Source organism: Gopherus flavomarginatus, chromosome 10 (genome assembly GCF_025201925.1).
Source record: "Gopherus flavomarginatus isolate rGopFla2 chromosome 10, rGopFla2.mat.asm, whole genome shotgun sequence".
Classification (NCBI taxonomy): domain Eukaryota; kingdom Metazoa; phylum Chordata; order Testudines; family Testudinidae; genus Gopherus; species Gopherus flavomarginatus.
In genome coordinates, this window is record NC_066626.1 from 46,321,126 (window position 1) to 46,339,940 (window position 18,815).

Here is an 18,815-nt window from a genome sequence, read left to right on the forward strand (position 1 = left end):
GCCGGTACCGTTCTAGATCCCGGCACCGAGACAGAACCCGGTCCCGATCCCGGCACCGCTATGACTCCCGGTACCGTTCCCCGGCACCGAGAAGATCTTCGGTGCTGACCCGTGCAGACCCTTACCAGCCGGGGTCGGCCCCGCCATGGCCTTCTAGGCAGCCGTCGGTGTCTTCTCAAGCAGACAGCGTGTATGCGCTGGGCACCGACAGGCGGCATTATTTCAAGACCCTCTGCAACAGGACCAAGGTCCGCAGCAGTGGGGGTTTTGGACCCCCTGGGCATACCATCAAGCCCAGGGCCCCCAACAGCTTCCTGCTAGGCCTGCGACGGCGGAGCACAGGGTGCCGGAAGCTTCGTTGTCTCGCCCCCCTCCCTCCCCGGATGGAGAGGAAGGATCCAAGCAGCAAGACTCTGCTCTGGCTCCTGAGACAGAGGCGAGGGCCGAGGGAGAGCCCCCATTGGACACTTTCTTGCCGGGGGTCTCCTCATCCTCGTCCCCTGATGAAGCGGTGGCTGGCACCTCCTCCAGTAGCCCTCCCCCGCTGGATCTCAGGGCGCACCAAGACCTCCTTAGGCGAGTAGCTCAGAATCTGAGCCTGCAAGCCGAGGAGGTCTCTGAGATCGAGGACCCTATCGTCACCATCCTCTCGTCTGATGCTCCCACCAGGGTCGCCCTACCCTTCATTAGGACGATCCAGGCCAACGCCAATACAATCTGGCAGTCACCGGCCTCCATCCCCCCTACGGCGGGGGGGGCGTCGAGAGGAAGTACATGGCCCCCTCCAAGGGCTACAAGTACCTCCACGTCCACCAGACACCGTGTTCCCTGGTGGTGCAGTCGGTGAACGAGAGGGAGCGTCATGGGCAGGAAGCTCCAGCCCCCAAATCCAAGGAGGCCAGACGTATGGACCTCCTTGGCCGCAAGGTCTACTCAGCTGGGGCCCTTCAGCTCAGGGTTTCAAACCAACAAGCCCTGCTCAGCAGATACGCGTTTAACTCGTGGGTGGCAGCGGACAAATTCAAAGAGCTGCTGCCACAAGAGGCCCGCCAAGAATTTGCAGCCATTCTGGACGAGGGCAAGAAGGTTGCACGAACCTCGTTGCAAGCTTCTTTAGACGCTGCAGACTCGGCTGCCCGCACCCTCGCCTCGGGGGTAACGATGCGCCGTATCTCCTGGCTGCAGGTCTCTGGCCTTCCACCGGAGCTCCAATATACCATCCAGGACCTCCCGTTCGAAGGCCAGGGCCTGTTTTCGGAAAAGACAGACCCCAGACTTAAGAGTCTCAAAGACAATCGGGTCATTATGCGCTCCCTCGGGATGCACACGCCGGGAACGCAGCGCAGACCCTTCCGGCCACAGCAGCAGCAGCAGCGCAGGCCATACCCCCAGTTCCGCCAACGGCAGGACCTCAATAGGCGCCGTGGCAGGAATGGAAGGCGTAGGCATTCGGGGAACCAAGGGGGGCAGAATCAAAGCTCCTCTAAGCCCCCGCCTGGACCCAAGCCTTCGTTTTGAAGGTGTGCCCGAGGGCGCAGTAACAGTTTCCCCCACGGATCCTTCCCCCCCGTTTTCCAACCGCCTTTCGTTTTTCCTTCCGGCGTGGACCCAAATAACATCGGACCGCTGGGTCTTGCGCACGGTGCAGACGGGATACCGCCTGCAGTTTATATCGTTTCCTCCTTCCCGCCCCCCCTTCCTCGTCCCTCTTCAGGGACCCCTCTCACGAGCAGTTCCTTTGACAGGAGGTACAGACGCTCCTCAACAAAGGAGCTATAGAGGCGGTTCCGGAAAACAAGAAAGGCAAGGGGTTTTGTTCCCGCTACTTTCTGATCCCCAAGGCCAAGGGAGGCCTCAGGCCTATCCTCGACCTGCGAGAGCTCAACAAATACCTAGTGAAGTTGAAGTTCCACATGGTATCCCTGGGGACCATTATCCCATCCCTGGATCCGGGAGACTGGTACGCCGCCCTCGACATGCAGGACGCTTATTTTCACATTGCCATTTGGCCACACCACAGACGTTTCCTTCGATTCGTGGTGGGCCCCCTTCACTACCAATTTGCAGTCCTCCCATTTGGCCTTTCTACGGCCCCGAGGGTGTTTACAAAATGCATGGCAGTCGTTGTGGCACATCTTCGGCGCAGTCGTATCCACGTGTTCCCTTACCTAGACGATTGGTTAATTCGGGGCACGTCGGAACTACAGGTTTGCAGCCACGTCCGCGTGATCACCGGCCTGTTTGCTACCTTGGGCCTCATGATCAACATAGACAAGTCCACCCTGCTCCCCACGCAGAGGGTGGAGTTCATCGGGGCCGTCCTGGACTCCACCGTGGCCAGGGCTCTTCTGCCGTTACCGAGGTTCCAGGCATTGTCGGCGATCGTTCAGCGATTGCGGGCAGCCCCCTTGACATCAGTACGGACATGTCTAACCCTGTTAGGCCACATGGCAGCATGCACATTTGTGACCGGTTACGCTCGGCTCCGCATGAGGCCCCTCCAGTTGTGGCTCATCGCACATTACCGGCCGGCAAGGCAACCGCTAGACATGCTGATCACAATCCCCCAGGGGGTGTTAGATTCTCTCGGCTGCTGGCTAGACCAGTCCGTAGTGTGTGCGGGGCTCCCTTTCCACCCACCTCGGCCTTCGGTGTCCCTAACAACGGATGCCTCAGATCTCGGCTGGGGGACCCACCTGGGAACCCTGAGAACACAGGGCCTGTGGTCCCCGCAGGAGGTGAAGATGCACATCAACATGCGGGAGTTGAGAGCGGTCCGCCTTGCTTGTCAAACGTTCTGTCACCAGCTTCGAGGTCGTTGTGTCGCGGTGTTTACCGACAACACGACGACCATGTACTATATCAACAAGCAGGGCGGCACCAGATCCTCTCCCCTATGTCACGAGGCGATGCGACTCTGGGACTTTTTTGTAGCCCACTCCATTCACCTCACGGCTTCCTTCCTCCCCGGAGTACGGAACACGCTGGCAGATCGCCTGAGCAGATCCTTCCTATCACACGAGTGGTCCCTTCGCCCGGACATCGCCCTCTCAATCTTCCAGAGGTGGGGTTATCCCCGTGTGGACCTCTTCGCGTCCGGGGGGAACAAGAAGTGCCAGGCGTTCTGCTCCTTTCAGGGCAGGGAGCCTGGGTCTATAGTGGATGCCTTCCTTATTCCGTGGACGACCCACTTGTACTACGCGTTTCCCCCGTTCCCACTGGTCCACAGGGTCCTTCTGAAGGTGCGCAGGGACAGGGCTCGCGTGATCATGATAGCCCCGGCGTGGCCCAGGCAACATTGGTACCCCATGCTGCTGGACCTGGCCATAGCCGACCCAGTTCCCCTGCCCCTTCACCCGGACCTGATCACCCAGGAACACGGGACTCTCTGTCACCCGGACCTGCAGTCGCTGCACCTAGCGGCGTGGTTCCTGCGTGGCTGACCGGTTCTGAACTGCGCTGCTCCACCCCGGTACGGGAGGTACTTTTGGGCAGCAGGAAGCCTTCCACTAGAGCGACATACTCAGCCAAGTGGAAGCGTTTCTCCTGTTGGTGCGTGGAGAAAGGTCTCCGCCCTATGGAAGTTTCGGTGGCCAATATCTTAGACTATGTTTGGTCCCTCAAACAACAGGGTCTGGCGATATCGTCGTTGCGGGTCCACCTGGCAGCTATCTCCACCTTTCACCCCGGTGGGGATGGCCGCTCCGTTTTTTCTCACCCGACGGTGTCTAGATTCCTGAAAGGGCTGGAACGTTTATACCCTAACGTCCGACTCCCTGCTCCAACCTGGGATCTTAACCTGGTGTTGTCTCGGCTCATGGGGCCCCCCTTTGAGCCGTTAGCTACTTGCTCCCTACTCTCTCTCTCGGAAGACTGCCTTTCTAGTAGCTATCACCTCAGCTAGGCGGGTGTCGGAACTCCGGGCTCTCGTGGTAGACCCCCCGTATACAGTCTTCCACAAAGATAAGGTGCAGCTGAGGCCACACCCTGCCTTTCTCCCCAAGGTGGTCTCGACCTTCCACATCAACCAAGAGATATTCCTCCCGGTTTTTTTCCCGAAACCTCACTCTTCAGGCAGGGAGCAACAGCTCCACTCGCTTGATGTCCGTAGGGCTCTCGCGTTCTATGTGAAGAGGACCAAACCGTTCCGCAAATCCCCCCAACTTTTCGTGGCAGTAGCAGACCGCATGAAGGGGCTTCCTATCTCCTCGCAGAGGTTATCCTCATGGGTAACGTCCTGTATCAGGACCTGCTATGAGCTGGCCCATGTTCCTACGGGCCGTGTGACTGTGCATTCTACCAGGGTGCAGGTGTCGTCGCTGGCTTTCCTCGCCCGTGTGCCCATCCAGGAAATCTGTCGGGCAGCGACCTGGTCATCGGTCCACACCTTTGCTTCCCACTACGCCCTGGTCCAGCAGTCAAGAGAGGACGCGGCCTTCGGATCTGCAGTGCTCCATGCCGCGACTTCTCACTCCGACCCCACCGCCTAGGTATGGCTTGGGATTCACCTAACTGGAATGGATGTGAGCAATCACTCGAAGAAGAAAAGACGGTTACTCACCTTTGTAACTGTTGTTCTTCGAGATGTGTTGCTCACATCCATTCCACACCCGCCCTCCTTCCCCACTGTCGGAGTAGCCGGCAAGAAGGAACTGAGGAGCGGGTGGGCCGGCAAGGGTATATATCGAGCGCCATGGCGGCGCCACTCCAGGGGGCGACCTGCCGGCCCACTGGAGTTGCTAGGGTAAAAAGTTTCCGACGAACGTGCACGCGCGGCGCGCACACCTAACTGGAATGGATGTGAGCAACACATCTTGAAGAACAACAGTTACAAAGGTGAGTAACCGTCTTATTGAATGAGGAGCCTGGGCGGTGAGGGGAGATTAGGCCTGAGAGCCGATGAAAATGGGGAGTGGTCGGGGGGAGGATTGGGGGCCAGGGATGGAGCCAGATGAGTCGGGAAGGGGGAAACTGGGACTGGCTGGGTAAGGAGATTGGAAACAAGGAGCTGGGATTGGGAGTCCAGAGGGAGTGATATGATATATATTGTAAATCAGACCAAGGGTCTCAAGTCAGGCACCCAGAAAATTGGAACACAATTAATGACCACCTGTAAACAGTTTCATTTAAATGACTTGCCTAGCATCATATAGGAACTCTGCAACAAATGAAATTGCCCTACAGCCAACAGCTTCCTTCACTACACAGTCCTGATTCATCCCTAGAGCAGTCCATGGTGTGCACTGAATGAGGCAAGGGTCCTGTGAAAAATAGTATGTAATTAAGGGCTGTATTATCATGCAAATACACAAGGGGACTGAATTAAAGTTGCAAAGACAATCTAATTTCTGCCATTTCCTAGTTTTTGAGTGCTTGACTTTGAAACCTTAATGTTCTTTTCATATAGATTGTGTGGGTGTTCTTTCTATCTAGCTGTCTATACACGCACACACACACACACGCACTATAGATTGAAATACCGTTAAACTGTTTTAAATAGTTTTTGTGTATAGAAACGGGACAGGCACTTGTCCTTGATAGGCACCATCATGATTAGGCAGCTCATGGTAAGGATTGCATGTCTGGCTAATATGGTGAATACTTGTTAGGATAGAAGACTGTGACTCTGTCCTTTCACCAATGTTCCATTGGCCGGCAGAAGATGAAGGTTGATTGGATTCCCTTTATACTCGCTCCTACTGGACCTGAGGAAACCTATTTTGGGTGGCAGTTGTGAATTTTATAAAATATGTCTTTTATGCAAATAAAGCCCACAACAACTAAGAAGAAAATAATCAAACTGACCATGCTGCTAGAAAAGTTTTTTCATTAGGTGTTTACTTTTATGTGACTCATTCTTAACTGTATTTCATGGTATTGCAAACTGATAAGCAACTCGTGAATTACATGGAGCATCATTTACAAAACCATCAAGTCATGGAATCATTTCCTGTTTTTACTTTAAAGCACAGCTTTGATAAGCATACAGGGTAATAAACATATTTTTAGGAGACTAAGAATAATAAAATTAGCTTTTATTGAAAATATTTAATGTTTATAATTTGTTAGTAAAATGTATCCATTTTTATTGGAAAGCTGTTTTTGTAGACTATAAATATTTCTTTTAAGTAGCCAAACTTTGGTTATCTCAGGACGGAGCATGCGGTCCCTTCTCTCCTGCAAACTCTTAATAATTTTGTACTGCTTCTGCATGTTGTCTGGCCCTATTGTGGTAGTCAGTGCTTCACCCAATGGGAAAGCCAACTAACTGCTCTAGAAGAGTATGTCCCTAAAACCCTTTGATTTGCTGAGCAGTAACAGGCATGATAACTGCCACTGTGAAGATGTTTCACTCAGTGCTACTGGGGGCCATATACCTAATCCTGGCCCTCTGGATCGAATACATTCAGGCAGTACTAATTGGGAAAATGCTTCCAGCAAGAGCCACTAGGACAATATAATGCACTTCCTTCTTTTTCCCTTAACCTACTCACCTCTTCCCCCCACCGCCCAGTTGAGCAACTCTTGTTCTCAGCCTCTTACTTTGTCTGAGGATCTTAAGAACAGCCATGCACAGAATTACACAAATGGGATTTGTCTTGTCCTGTCTTTAATCCAGAACATTTTGTCACAGAAGTTAGTAACATTATGTAATTGTATATGCTTTCCAAACTGTGTATATTAATATTATTTAATTGAATGTCAGTACTGCATATGTTTCTCTAAATTTTTGAAATACATGTAGTCAACATTTATATTTTGTAGTCCTGTTGCAAAGCCTATGAATATATGGGATACATAATGGAAAAGGAGCAAGCGTATAAGGATGCAGCAGTAAATTATGAGATGGCCTGGAAGTATGGAAACCAAACAAATCCAACAATAGGTATGTTTATACAATCTGTGATAATACAAAAGAACAGAAGCAATGACTATCAGTAAGACTGCATTTAATTTTCCATATAAGTAAAATAACATCTCTGATTGTCTTCCTGTGAAAATACAGCTGTTTAGAGATCTACATTACAACATAGGAGAGAGCCTTCATAGCAAGAGAGAGCCATTTGAGTTCGTACTTTGACAAGACTCTCAGCAATTTACAGCTGGTGTTCTTCTAGTAGTGTTTCTCTAGGTGCTCCTCTTCAGGAGTGCATATGCCTCTTGAGCCCTTGCTCAGAGATTTCCCATTAGAAGTGTCTGTTCAGCCTGCGCATGTGCCCTATACAACTTTATGCTGCACATCGAGGGTATATAGGGCTTCATGGATGAACTGCCTTCAGTTCCTTCTCTTAATTTTTCAGTGTGAGACAGAGCTCAGTCGTTTCTGCCTTGTGCATACCTTAGTGTGTTCTACAGCTGTTCTGTTTGTTTAGTGTTTCTAGTTAATGTTGTTTTAGTATAGAATTATTTAGATAGTAGTGAGAGGATTGACTTTTTTTCCTCTCCCTTTTTCCTCCTATTTTTTCTGAGGAGAGCCCTACCAGCCTGGCTGGGCGTGCCTGGCTCACCACGTTTCAAACTGCCTCACTTGTTAGGAGGCAGTCTCAGTCAGTGACATCAGCTCTAAGAGCTGGTCTACACTAGAAGTGTTATGCCACTGTAGCATGTCTGGGGATACTACCTGCCAGATTGGTGGGTAGCGATCGCTCTATCGGGGATCAATTTATCGCATGTAGTGTAGACGTGATAAATTGATCCCCGATCGCTTACCCGTCGACTGCTGAACTCCAACTTAGCAAGAGGCGGCAGCAAAGTTGACGGGGGAGCTGCAGCAATCGACCCCGCACCATGAAGACGAGAGGTAAGTCAAATTAAGATACGTCGACTTCAGCTATGCTATTCTCATACTACTATCTCAGCAACTTGTAAGATAAGAAATATTATGTTCGTCTCAGGGACTCTGAATTTTTGTTTGCCCACACCTTGCCTAATTTCCTGGTGGTGGATGCTGTAAATGAGCAGGGTAAACAGCATTACTCAGGGTTCACCCCAATGATAAAAATCAGAAAAAGTTAAACTTTTTTGGCTGAAAGTCTTGCTCATCTGCAACCCTCCAATTTCGGATAATAAACTGTAAGGTGATCATGACCAAGTACAACTTCATGAAATACAATAAATTTGCAGCCTTTATTGAACATCTTTCACAGGAGCATAGAGACTAGTTCCACACCATCATCACAGAGTGTCAGTTATTAGCCAGAACCTCTCTTTAAGCTGCCTTAGATGTTGCAGAAACCATCACCAAATCCATCTCCACAGAGGTTGTTATGTATAAGGCATCTTGGCTCCAGCTCTCGGGGTTCCCGAGGGAGGTTCAGAATACTGTTGAGGACTTCCCATTTGATGGTTGGAAGCTCTTCTTGGGGGCCATGGATGAGTCCTTGCATGCACTGAAGGACTCCAGGGCCATGTTGAACTTTGAGTAAATACACCCCTGTGAATAAGAGGAGATTTTGTATGTCTCAAACTGCCCAGAGATTATACCTTGCCTAATTCACTGGCTTTCATTGAACCACTAAACCTGCTAGGAAGAGACAAAAATTCCAGAGAAAGAGAGCTACTAATCCTCCTTCAGCAAGTAATCAGTTATCACTGAAAATTTTTTTTTGACAGGATAGTTGAGGGTTTGATTCCTCCCCTTGCCTCTAGTTTACAGGATGCAACCTTTTGCCCACCTCTCCAATTTTGGAGACTGCCTTTCTCATTTGCAACTGATTTGATGGTGTATTACAACAAACATGTGGGTCGCACAGGTCATAACATCAGGCTGTACCATCCACTTTGTATCCCTCTTATTCCATCCCTCTTTAGAGATTCCTCTCATGAGACTATACTGAAACCTAGTCTACACTGCCACTTAAGTCAATGTAAGTTACGTCACTCAGGGGTGTGAAAAAATCTCCCACCAACTTAGCTTCCATCCTTGGGGAGGTGAAGTACTGAAGTCAATGGGAGAGTGCTCTCTGATCAACTTATCATATCTTCACCAGACCCACTAAATCGATGTCATTGCATTGATCGCAGCACCACTGATTTGGGAGGCAGTGTAGACAAGCCCTGAGTCAAGAAGTGCACTCTGCTTCATTTAGGAGCTATGGAGGCAATCCTGTCCCTTCACATGGGAGAAAGGGTTTTACTCAAAGTGTTTTCTTGTGCCAAAGAAGGACAGAGGGTGAAGACTGATCTTAGATCTAAGACAACTGAACAAATTTGTAAAGTCTCAAAAGTTCAGGATGGTGACTCTGGCAGCTGTAATCCTTTTCTAAAGGCATGAAAATATTTTTTGGTCCTCAACTTACAGGACACCTATTTCCATATAGTGATTCATCCCACTCACAGGAAATACCTAGGTTTAACATGGGCCAAGAGCATTTTCAATACTGATTAATTCTGTTTAGTCCTAGGATGTTTTCAAAGATTCTAGTGGTAGTAACTTCTTCTCTTCAGTGAGAAGCAACTGTATTCTTCCAATGTCTCGACGACTGGCTATACTCAAGGGCCAATCTTAAGAAGCAGTGCTGACCTCCACCCAGACAGCTCTTGCTCTCTTTCAGGAACTGGGATTCCAGCTAAATATAAAAAAAAATCTGTTAGCGCCAGTACAGATAATACAATTCATGGAGCCCAGGGCTTTCCTTCCCATGGACAGAGTCATAACTTTGGCACATCTGATCTATTCAAAGAAGCCCCAGTAAGGAACTGTTTACAGGTCTGAGGTAATATGGCAGCTTGCACCATTGTAACTGAGGATACAAGATTACGTGTCCACTGCTTTCAGTGCTGGTTCAAAAGGACCTATTACTTGACCAGAAACAGCTTGGACAAACAGGTCACAGTTTCCCTTCAGGTGAAGAGCTCTCTAGACTGGTAGAAGAATCAACTCAGTGTCTGTCTGGGTGTTTGCCATCTCCAGCAATAACTGTGACAACTGACGCATCATCTAGCGTGGGTAGCATCCTCAGTATTGTCACAATGCAGAGCAGATGGTCATCTCAGGAAACTGGTCTCTCTATCAACTTGTGGGAACTCAGAGCAGTCAGGAACATCTGCATTCAGTTCCTACCCCTCACCAGGGGGTGAATCAGGGTCATGACAGTGTTGCTTCCATGTTCTGTATGAACAAACAGAGAGATGCAAGATCCCCCTCCCTATGCAGTGAAGCTATAAAGTTGTGGAACTGCATTATAGCCCATCAGAATCAGATCTCAGCCATTTACCTTCTTACCAGCAAGCACTTCTCCCAGGACTCCGAATGGGAATTGGAGACTCAGATTCTTCACAGGATATTTGAAAAATGGGGACTTCCAGAGGTGGAGCTATTTGCAACATTCAGCAATAAGTGTCCCCTGTTCTGCTCAAGAGGAGGCATAGGTTGCCACTCTTTGGAACATGCCTTTCTGCTTCCCTGGACAAAGGTAGTCTTCTGTGCATTCCCACCAACATTGCTAATACTAAGAGTGATGAACTAGATCAGACAGGACAAAGATAGATAGATAGTTAGTTAGTTATTCTTATAGTACTGACTTGGCTGAGACGTCTTTGGTAACTTTACTTGCTTCATCTGCGTGTCCGACTGGCTTTCAAGCTTCCTGCCATCCCTCATTTCCTGTCCCAAGATGCAGGTTTTGTGCTTCACTCCAATCTAGGAGTCCTCCATCTCCAAGCATGACTCTTAGATGATTCACAGGATTAGAATCTACCTACTCAACAGGAGTATGATGGATATTACTAAACATTAGCAGGAAGTCAGCTCAGATTACTTCAGACTGGTATCACTGTGTTGTACCTGAATACTCTTTGCTTTCAGCTATCTTGGTTTACCTGCTGGACCTGAAGACATCAAGGTAATCAGTTAGCTCTGTTAAGGTTCATCTGGCCAAGATATCAGCATTTCATTCCCCAATAAAAAGATTTTTCATATTTGCTTACCCTATGTCCTCAAGCTTTATTAAAGGTTTTGGGAACCACTATCTCCAGGTTAAAGATCCTGTTCCTACTTGGGGTCTCAACCTAGTACTTATATACTTCATCAGATTTCCATTTGAACCTCTGGCAACCTGCTCCTTGCTTCACTTACCTGTGAAGATGGCCTTTCTAGTAGCTATCAAGTTGGCCTGCAGGGTGATGAAATTGTAGTTTGGATGGCAAACCCCTACCCACGTCCTTTCCCATTTACAGTGTTCTTATAGATTTATAGATTCTAGGACTGGAAGGGACCTCGAGAGGTCATAGAGTCCAGTCCCCTGCCCTCATGGCAGGACCAAATACTGTCTAGACCATCCCTGATAGACATTTATCTAACCCAGCGGTCCCCAACCTTTTCGTCTGGCGGGCGTTGAATTTCGGCGGCATTTCAACGGATGCTCGACCGCTGGCCATGACGCGGGAGCATTTAGATGCCCCTACGGGCACCATGGCAGGGACCGCTGATCTAATCTATTCTTAAATATCTCCAGGGATGGAGATTCCACAACCTCCGTAGGGAATTTATTCCAGTGTTTTAACCACTCTGATCGTTAAGAACTTTTTCCTAATGTCCAACCTAAACCTCCCTTGCTGCAGTTTAAGCCTATTGCTTCTTGTTCTATCCTTAGAGGCTAAGATGAACAAGTTTTCTCCCTCCTCCTTATGAGATACCTTTTTAGATACCTGAAAACTGCTATCATGTCCCCTCTGTCTTCTCTTTTCCAAACTACACAAACCTAATTCTTTCAGCCTTCCTTCATAGGTCATGTTCTCTGATCTTTAATTATTCTCGTTGCTCTTCTCTGGACCCTCTCCAGTTTCTCCATATCTTTCTTGAAATGCGATACCCAGAACTGGACACAATACTCCAATTGAGGCGTAACCAGCGCAGAGTAGAGCAGAAGAATGACTTCTCGTGTCTTGCTCACAACACACCTGTTAATGCATCCCAGAATCATGTTTTTTTTTTTTGTTTGTTTTTTTGTTTTTTTGCAACAGCATCACACTGACTCATATTCAGCTTGTGGTCCACTATAACCCCTAGATCCCTTTCCGCCGTACTCCTTCCTAGACAGTCTCTTCCCATGCTGTATGTGTGAAACTGATTGTTCCTTCCTAAGTGGAGCACTTTGCATTTGTCTTTATTAAACTTCATCCTGTTTACCTCAGACCATTTCTCCAATTTGTACAGATCATTTTGAATTATGACCCTATCCTCCAAAGCAGTTGCAATCCCTCCCAGTTCGGTGTCATCCGCAAACTTAATAAGCATACTTTCTATGCCAATATCTAAGTCATTGATGAAGGTATTGAACAGAGCCAGTCCCAAAACAGACCCCTGTGGAACCCCATGTGTTATACCTTTCCAGCAGGATTGGGAACCATTTATAACTACTTTCTGAGAACGGTTATCCAGCCAGTTATGCAACCACCTTATAGTAGCCCCATCTAAGTTGTATTTGCCTAGTTTATTGATAAGAATATCATGCGAGACCGTATCAAATGCCTTACTAATGTCTAGGTATACCACATCCACCGCTTCTCCCTTATCCACAAGACTTGTTATCCTATCAAAGAAAGCTATCAGATTAGTTGACATGATTTGTTCTTTACAAATCCTTGCTGGCTATTCTCTATCACCTTACTGCCTTCCAGGTGTTTGCAGATGATTTCCTTAATTATTTGCTTCATTATCTTCCCTGGCACAGAAGTTAAACTAACTGGTCTGTAGTTTCCTGGGTTGTCTTTATTTCCCTTTTTATAGATGGGCACTACATTTGCCCTTTTCCAGTCTTCTGGAATCTCTCCTGTCTCCCATGATTTTCCAAAGATAATAGCTAGAGGCTCAGATATCTCCTCTATTAGCTCCTTGAGTATTCTGGGATGTATTTCATCAGGCCCTGGCGACTGGTGCAGGCATCTAACTTTTCTAAGTGATTTTTAACTTGTTCATTTTTTTATTTTATCTTCTAAACCTACCCCCTTCCCATTAGCATTCACTATGTTAGGCATTCCTTCAGACTTCTCGGTGAAGACCAAAACAAAGAACTCATTAAGCATCTCTGCCATTTCCAAGTTTCCTGTTACTGTTTCTCCCTCCTCATTGAGCATTGGGCCTTGGTCTTCCTCTTGCTTCTAATGTATTGATAAAAAGTCTTCTTGTTTCCCTTTATTCCTCTAGCTAGTTTGAGCTCATTTTATGCCTTTGCCTTTCTAATCTTGCCCCTGCATTCCTGTGGTGTTTGCCTATATTCATCCTTTTGTAATTTGTCCTAGTTTCCATTTTTTATGAGACTTTTTTTTTATTTTTTAGATCATGCAAGATCTCGTGGTTAAGCCAAGGTGGTCTTTTGTCACGTTTTCTATCTTTCCTACCCAGCGGAATAGCTTGCTTCTGGGCCCTTAATAGTGTCCCTTTGAAAAACTGTCAACTCTCCTCAGTTGTTTTTCCCCTCAGTCTTAGTGGCCTGTAGTAGACGCCTAGCATGACATCACCCTTGTTTTTTACTCTTTTTAGCCTAACCCAGAAATTCTCAACACTTCCCTGTCCTATGTCAATCTCCACCTCAGTCCACGTGTGTACATTTTTAATATATAAGGCAAAAACACCTCCCTTTTTCTCCTGTCTATCCTTCCTGAGCAAGCTGTACCCATCCATACCAACATTCCAATCATGTATTATCCCACCAAGTTTCGGTGATGCCAACAATGTCATAGTTGTATTTATTTATTAGCTCTTCCAATTCTGCCTGCTTATTACCCATACTTGTTACATTTGTATATAGGCATCTAAGACACTGATTTGATCTTGCCTCCCAGTTTTGCCCTGACCCTCCTTTCTCTCCGCCATTATAGCCCATGCTCCCTCCTATTTCCGACCCATCTCCCAGGTTTCCATGTTCTCCACTTACCTGTGGGCTTTGCTAACCTGTCCCCGTCGAACCTAGTTTAAAGCGCTTCTCACTAGGTTAGCCAGTCTGTGTCCAAATAAGGTCTTGCCCTTCCTCAAAAGGTGAACACCATTTCTGCCTAGCAGTCCTTCCTGGAATAGCATCCTGTGGTCGAGGAAGCCAAAGCCCTCCCTGGTGGCACCATCTTCACAGCCAGGCATTCACCTCCACGATGCAACTGTCTCTGCCCGGGCATACTGCCTGTTCTTCAAGGACAGGTTCTCTTTGTGGCCTCACCCTAAATTCTTACCTAAAATGCTGTCAGATTTTCACCTTAACCAGTGCATTTATTTACTTATATTTTTCACAAAACCAAGTAAATCTCAGCGTGAGACCTTCTTTAATACATTAGGTGTTACATGGTTTTATCTAGATAGGAGCAAACAGTTTAGGAAATCACCCAGACGGTCTTCATAGCAGAGAGATCCATGGGTTCCCTGATCTCTACACAGAGACTTTCAAGGAGGATCTCTGGGTGTGTTACATGCTATGCAGCTGGTGCTCTCCCTTCCCCTTCCAAAAAGAGTAATAGCACACACTGCCAGGTTGTAGGCAACTTCCGCAACTTTATTCAAGAACGTTCTGGTGTCTGATGTATGCAGAGCTGTACATGAGCCTCTGTGCATACTTTCACTAAACACTATGTCTTGATCTACACTGTCAGATCTGATGCTGAGTTTGATAATTCTGTACTGTTTTTGGTCCTGGACTCAATTGTGAAATTCCTTCCTTCCTGTGGGGATACTGCTCAGGAATCACCTCAAGTAGAGCAACCATAGGGACACTATTAGAAGAAGTTACTCACCCTGTGCAGTAGGCTGTAGTTTTCTTTGAGATGTGTGTTTCTGCACAAGGTGAGCAACCTTTTCTTCTAGTGGACTTCTCACAAGCTTCGATTTTGGAACCCATTATGGTTCACTGTTTCTATTTGCAACTTGCATATGGCCTATAAATATAGTATTACTTTTGAATATACATTATGCTACTTATTATGTATGAATTAGTGGCTCAGCTTTGTGACTTTGTTCTTACAATTTAATGTTGATCAGATATTTTTTGCATATAATTTTTAAACTATGTAAATTAAAAATTCTTATCTCCAACTCAGAATTGGTAGCCGATTAAATACTGTTCAGGATATTTTTAAAGTTTCACTTAAGACAGTCAGTGAATCCAACTATTGGAATGTGTGTTTGGTCTCCTATTTTTTTTATTAAATAAAACCTACCTCAACACTCATAGGATTGTGGTTTCCCAAAATCAGTTCCCAATTTTGGACTGTGTTGATGGCATCTCAAAAAAAATAAACACCGTTTACAATGCACCCTCTTACAGGCTTCTCTTGTACTTGTCTTTTTTTTTTTAAATGATGTGGAATGATAGTTTTCTATGCAACCTAGAATACCATGGTTTTCATAATGTACGGCTGTACCTTTATATACAATAAATTGCTGCATCATTTGTTTCTGTAGGTGCAGTTCCTGAATCTCCTTATGTCTCAGGTTCAAATATTTTTAAGTGAACTGTATATTAGAGAGGAACTACAGTGTCTGTAAAAGAACTACATTTATCAACTTAAAATACAATAATCTACAGATTTAGGCAACTTATCTCCGAGGGTCGCCCAAGCAGCTGGCATCAGGTGGCCCATGGGACAGCCACACTTGCCGCTGCTCGAGTGGCCCCACAGCCAGCCGCACTGGCCTCTGCTGGGGGGTGGCCGGAGCAGCCGCTGCTCAGCGCCGCCCGGGTGGCCGGAGCAGCCTCCCAGCAGCGGCTCCCTGAGATGCACACCCCCCCCCACTCCCCTAAGGTTTAGTCATAGGTATTTTTAGTAAGTCATGGACAGGTAACGGGGCCATGAATATTTGTTTATTGCTCGTGACCTGTCCATGACTTTCATTAAAAATACCCATGACTAAATCATAGCCTTACACATTAGTCATCTTATTGCCCATTTGCTTATGTAGGATAACTTTATAGAAAACGTTCTGAAATCTAGATTTTCTTATGGCTCTTGGAAATTACTCATCATAGACTTTATTTCTGGGCTCTGACTTCTTCCCTAAACTGAGATATTTGGGCTGTGCCTCTTTTCCTGCAAATATCAGATTAGTCCCCATGTCATTACAGATCTTGGCTATTCCCTGTGTGCTTTTACTAGCTTCTCTGCCTGCAGAGATACAAACAGAATAGCATTTCAGCTTGCCTGTCTTATCCAATGCAGGCCAGACTTTTAAGATTTCTTCGAGGCAGCAGCATGTAGAATATTCCTCATGTTGTTGTTTGTTTTTCTTAGAGGACAAGAATTTTCAGATATCTATATCCCCAAGGCAAACTCATCAAGCTCCTTTCTGTTGGCTTTATACTCCCCCATCATGTTATAGCTGACAAAATGGGGTAGGTAGAAGACAAAATGATGCTTCATCTCTGAAGAAACGTTCTCAAGAGCCATAGAACTACTTTTCAGTTCTGTTGGTAGAGAATTTGACGTGAGTACAGAAGAGATGTGGCCAAATCCTGGTGCCTCAGAGACAAATGTTAACTGCCTCTGATATTTGCTACAAGGGGCACAGTCCAAATATGTTGATTGAGGGAGAAGTGAGTTCCACCAAGAACATAATCAGCTAAACAAGTTTTCCATTCTTGTTCTTGTATCTTTTTATTTAGTTTTGTGTCCTCACCTAATATAACTAAACTATCAAAAGAGTGATTTCTATCAAAATAGTGATTCATAGCCCAGTGTGAGAAGCCATATCATCCTTCATGACAACTTAAATTAATATGGGTTACCACTATAGATTCTTTAGAATGTAAATCTTCTTTCCTGTTTGTAAATATAGCTGGTGATAAGTTATTTAATTTTAAAATGCCTTCAGAACTCATTTTAGAGCTCTACCTAACTTGTCTGTTTCAGAGGGGTGTTTTGGAGACAACTTAGCAAACAGTTATTCCAACAATTTTTTTCTTTTAAGTAAATTTGACCATTGGAATATTTTCAACTTGAATGTGATGGTTTATTCTTTATTTAATTTTAAGCATAATATGTCATGGTTATTTGCACTGCTTACAGGATACAAGCTGGCATTTAATTACTTGAAAGGAAAGAGATACGTAGAAGCAATTGATATTTGTCATAAGGTAGGCCTTTAATTTATATTTTAAATGTTTGCACTACTATAACTTCCTTTTAAGTACTGAGTTATTTCTGTATTTTTCAGATTCAGGAATTACAAATTATGTAGCATTTGGCTTTGGAAATTGTTTAATTTCATAAATTTGATAGATGTTCAGGCTACTTGGTTTAGTTCAGCCTGTTTTATCCTAAATTCCTCAGATCATCAAGGAATAACTGAGAAAGTAGCTGTCTTCAGTGTTCCCTTTAATTTTTTCCACCCGTATGTGGAATGAATTTTGTTATGTGCACCAACATGGAGATGATGTTTGACCCACATCACCTTCATATTGATGTACATGACAAAATTCATAGGGTGAGGGGTTTGGAGTGTGGGAGGGGGGCCCATGGCTGGAGCAGAGGGTTGGAGTGCAGGGTGGGGTGAGGACTTCGACTGGGGGTGCGGGCTCAGAGATGAGGCAGAGAGTTAGGGTGTGGGGGGTTGAGGACTCTGGCTGGGGTGCGGGTTCTGGGGTGGGGCCTGGGTGATGGGTTTCAGGTGCAGGCTGCCCTGGCCGTGCTGAGGCTGGGTTGGGTCCGAGGGAGGGGCGCCTCACCCACAGCAGGGCCAGGCTGGGTTGGGGCCTGGGGTGGGGTGCCTCTCTCCCAGCCATGAGAGGTCCAGGCCAGGCTGGGTTGGGGCCAGGGCACCTTTTCCCCAGCCGCAGCAGGTCCAGGCTGGGTTGGGGCCACGGGAGCGCCGTCTCTTCACCAGCCACAGCAGGTCCAGGCCAGGCTGGGTTGGGGCACATCTCCCCCAGCGGTGGCAGGTACAGGGCTTGGCTAGGGTGGGGCCAGGAGAGGGGCACCTCTTCCTCGGTTGCGGCAGGTCTGTGGCTGGGCTGGGTTGTGTCCAGGGTTGGGGGAGAGTGATCTCTCCCTGCCGCAGGCCTGAGTGCCTGCATTGCGCTTAATGGACTGCTGCACAATTGCACAGCTTAGAGGGAACTTAGGCTGTCTCCCATGGTATATCAGAGCCAAGCAAAAGTATCCTCCTCCATCCTGTGGTTGCAACTTGGTAAACCATATAGAAGTGTAACTTAAGTTAATGAAATTTGAGAACAGAATTCCAATGTTAATGTCACATGAAAGACTAGTAGAAGAGTAACTTTTCAGTAGTGTCTCTGTAAAATAAATTTTATATGACCACAATAACCTTTTGAAATTTGATGTAAATTAATATTTATTAACAGTTCTGTTTAACTGTTCCAGTATATTGTGGCTGACTCAAACATTCTCAATCTGAAGGGTGAAAGGGATGAGGTTGAAAGTTATGAGGAAAAAATGTATATTTGAATATTACGTAGATCACCTGTTATTAATGATGTTTATAATGGTCATGCCTAAGCATCAGTCAAGAATGGGGCCTTATTGTGCTAGGCACTGAACAGATTAGCAGACAGTCCATGCCCCAAGGGGTTAAACTGTTAAGAGACACACAGGACTGAGGAAAGGAATATAGCAGAGAAGCCAAGTGAACAATGTCTGCAAAGCTCATGTTAAAGCCATGTTTTTTGTTTATATGGGGGGAGGTTAATTAGGGAGGGATGAGCTAAATGGAAAGAAAAGTGAAGGGAGGGGATAGTAAAAGCAAGGATGTGAGGGGGACAGTGCAATGGAGAAGAGGGAAAGGGGCTGGTGTGGAGTGAAGCTGAGATGAAGTGTGTGTGAGAGCAGCAGGATGGGCTAGATGCCCTAAGAACAATCCTGTCCAAGACCCTAGG

The 18,815-nt window shown here is 46.6% G+C and overlaps 1 protein-coding gene across 3 annotated transcripts in view; it reads left to right on the forward strand.

Annotated features, from left to right (window-relative positions):
* TTC21B (tetratricopeptide repeat domain 21B) overlaps positions 1 to 18,815 on the forward strand; it is a 136,161-nt gene that overhangs the window by 92,463 nt on the left and 24,883 nt on the right. For all 3 annotated transcript variants that reach the window (XR_007768386.1, XM_050916850.1, XM_050916851.1), the window contains 2 exons: positions 6,766 to 6,886; positions 16,990 to 17,057. Coding sequence is in view for 2 of the 3 variants with exons in the window: in XM_050916850.1 (XP_050772807.1) it covers positions 6,766 to 6,886; positions 16,990 to 17,057 (189 nt within the window). In the remaining variant the exon portion in view is untranslated. The remainder of the gene's footprint in view (positions 1 to 6,765; positions 6,887 to 16,989; positions 17,058 to 18,815) is intronic.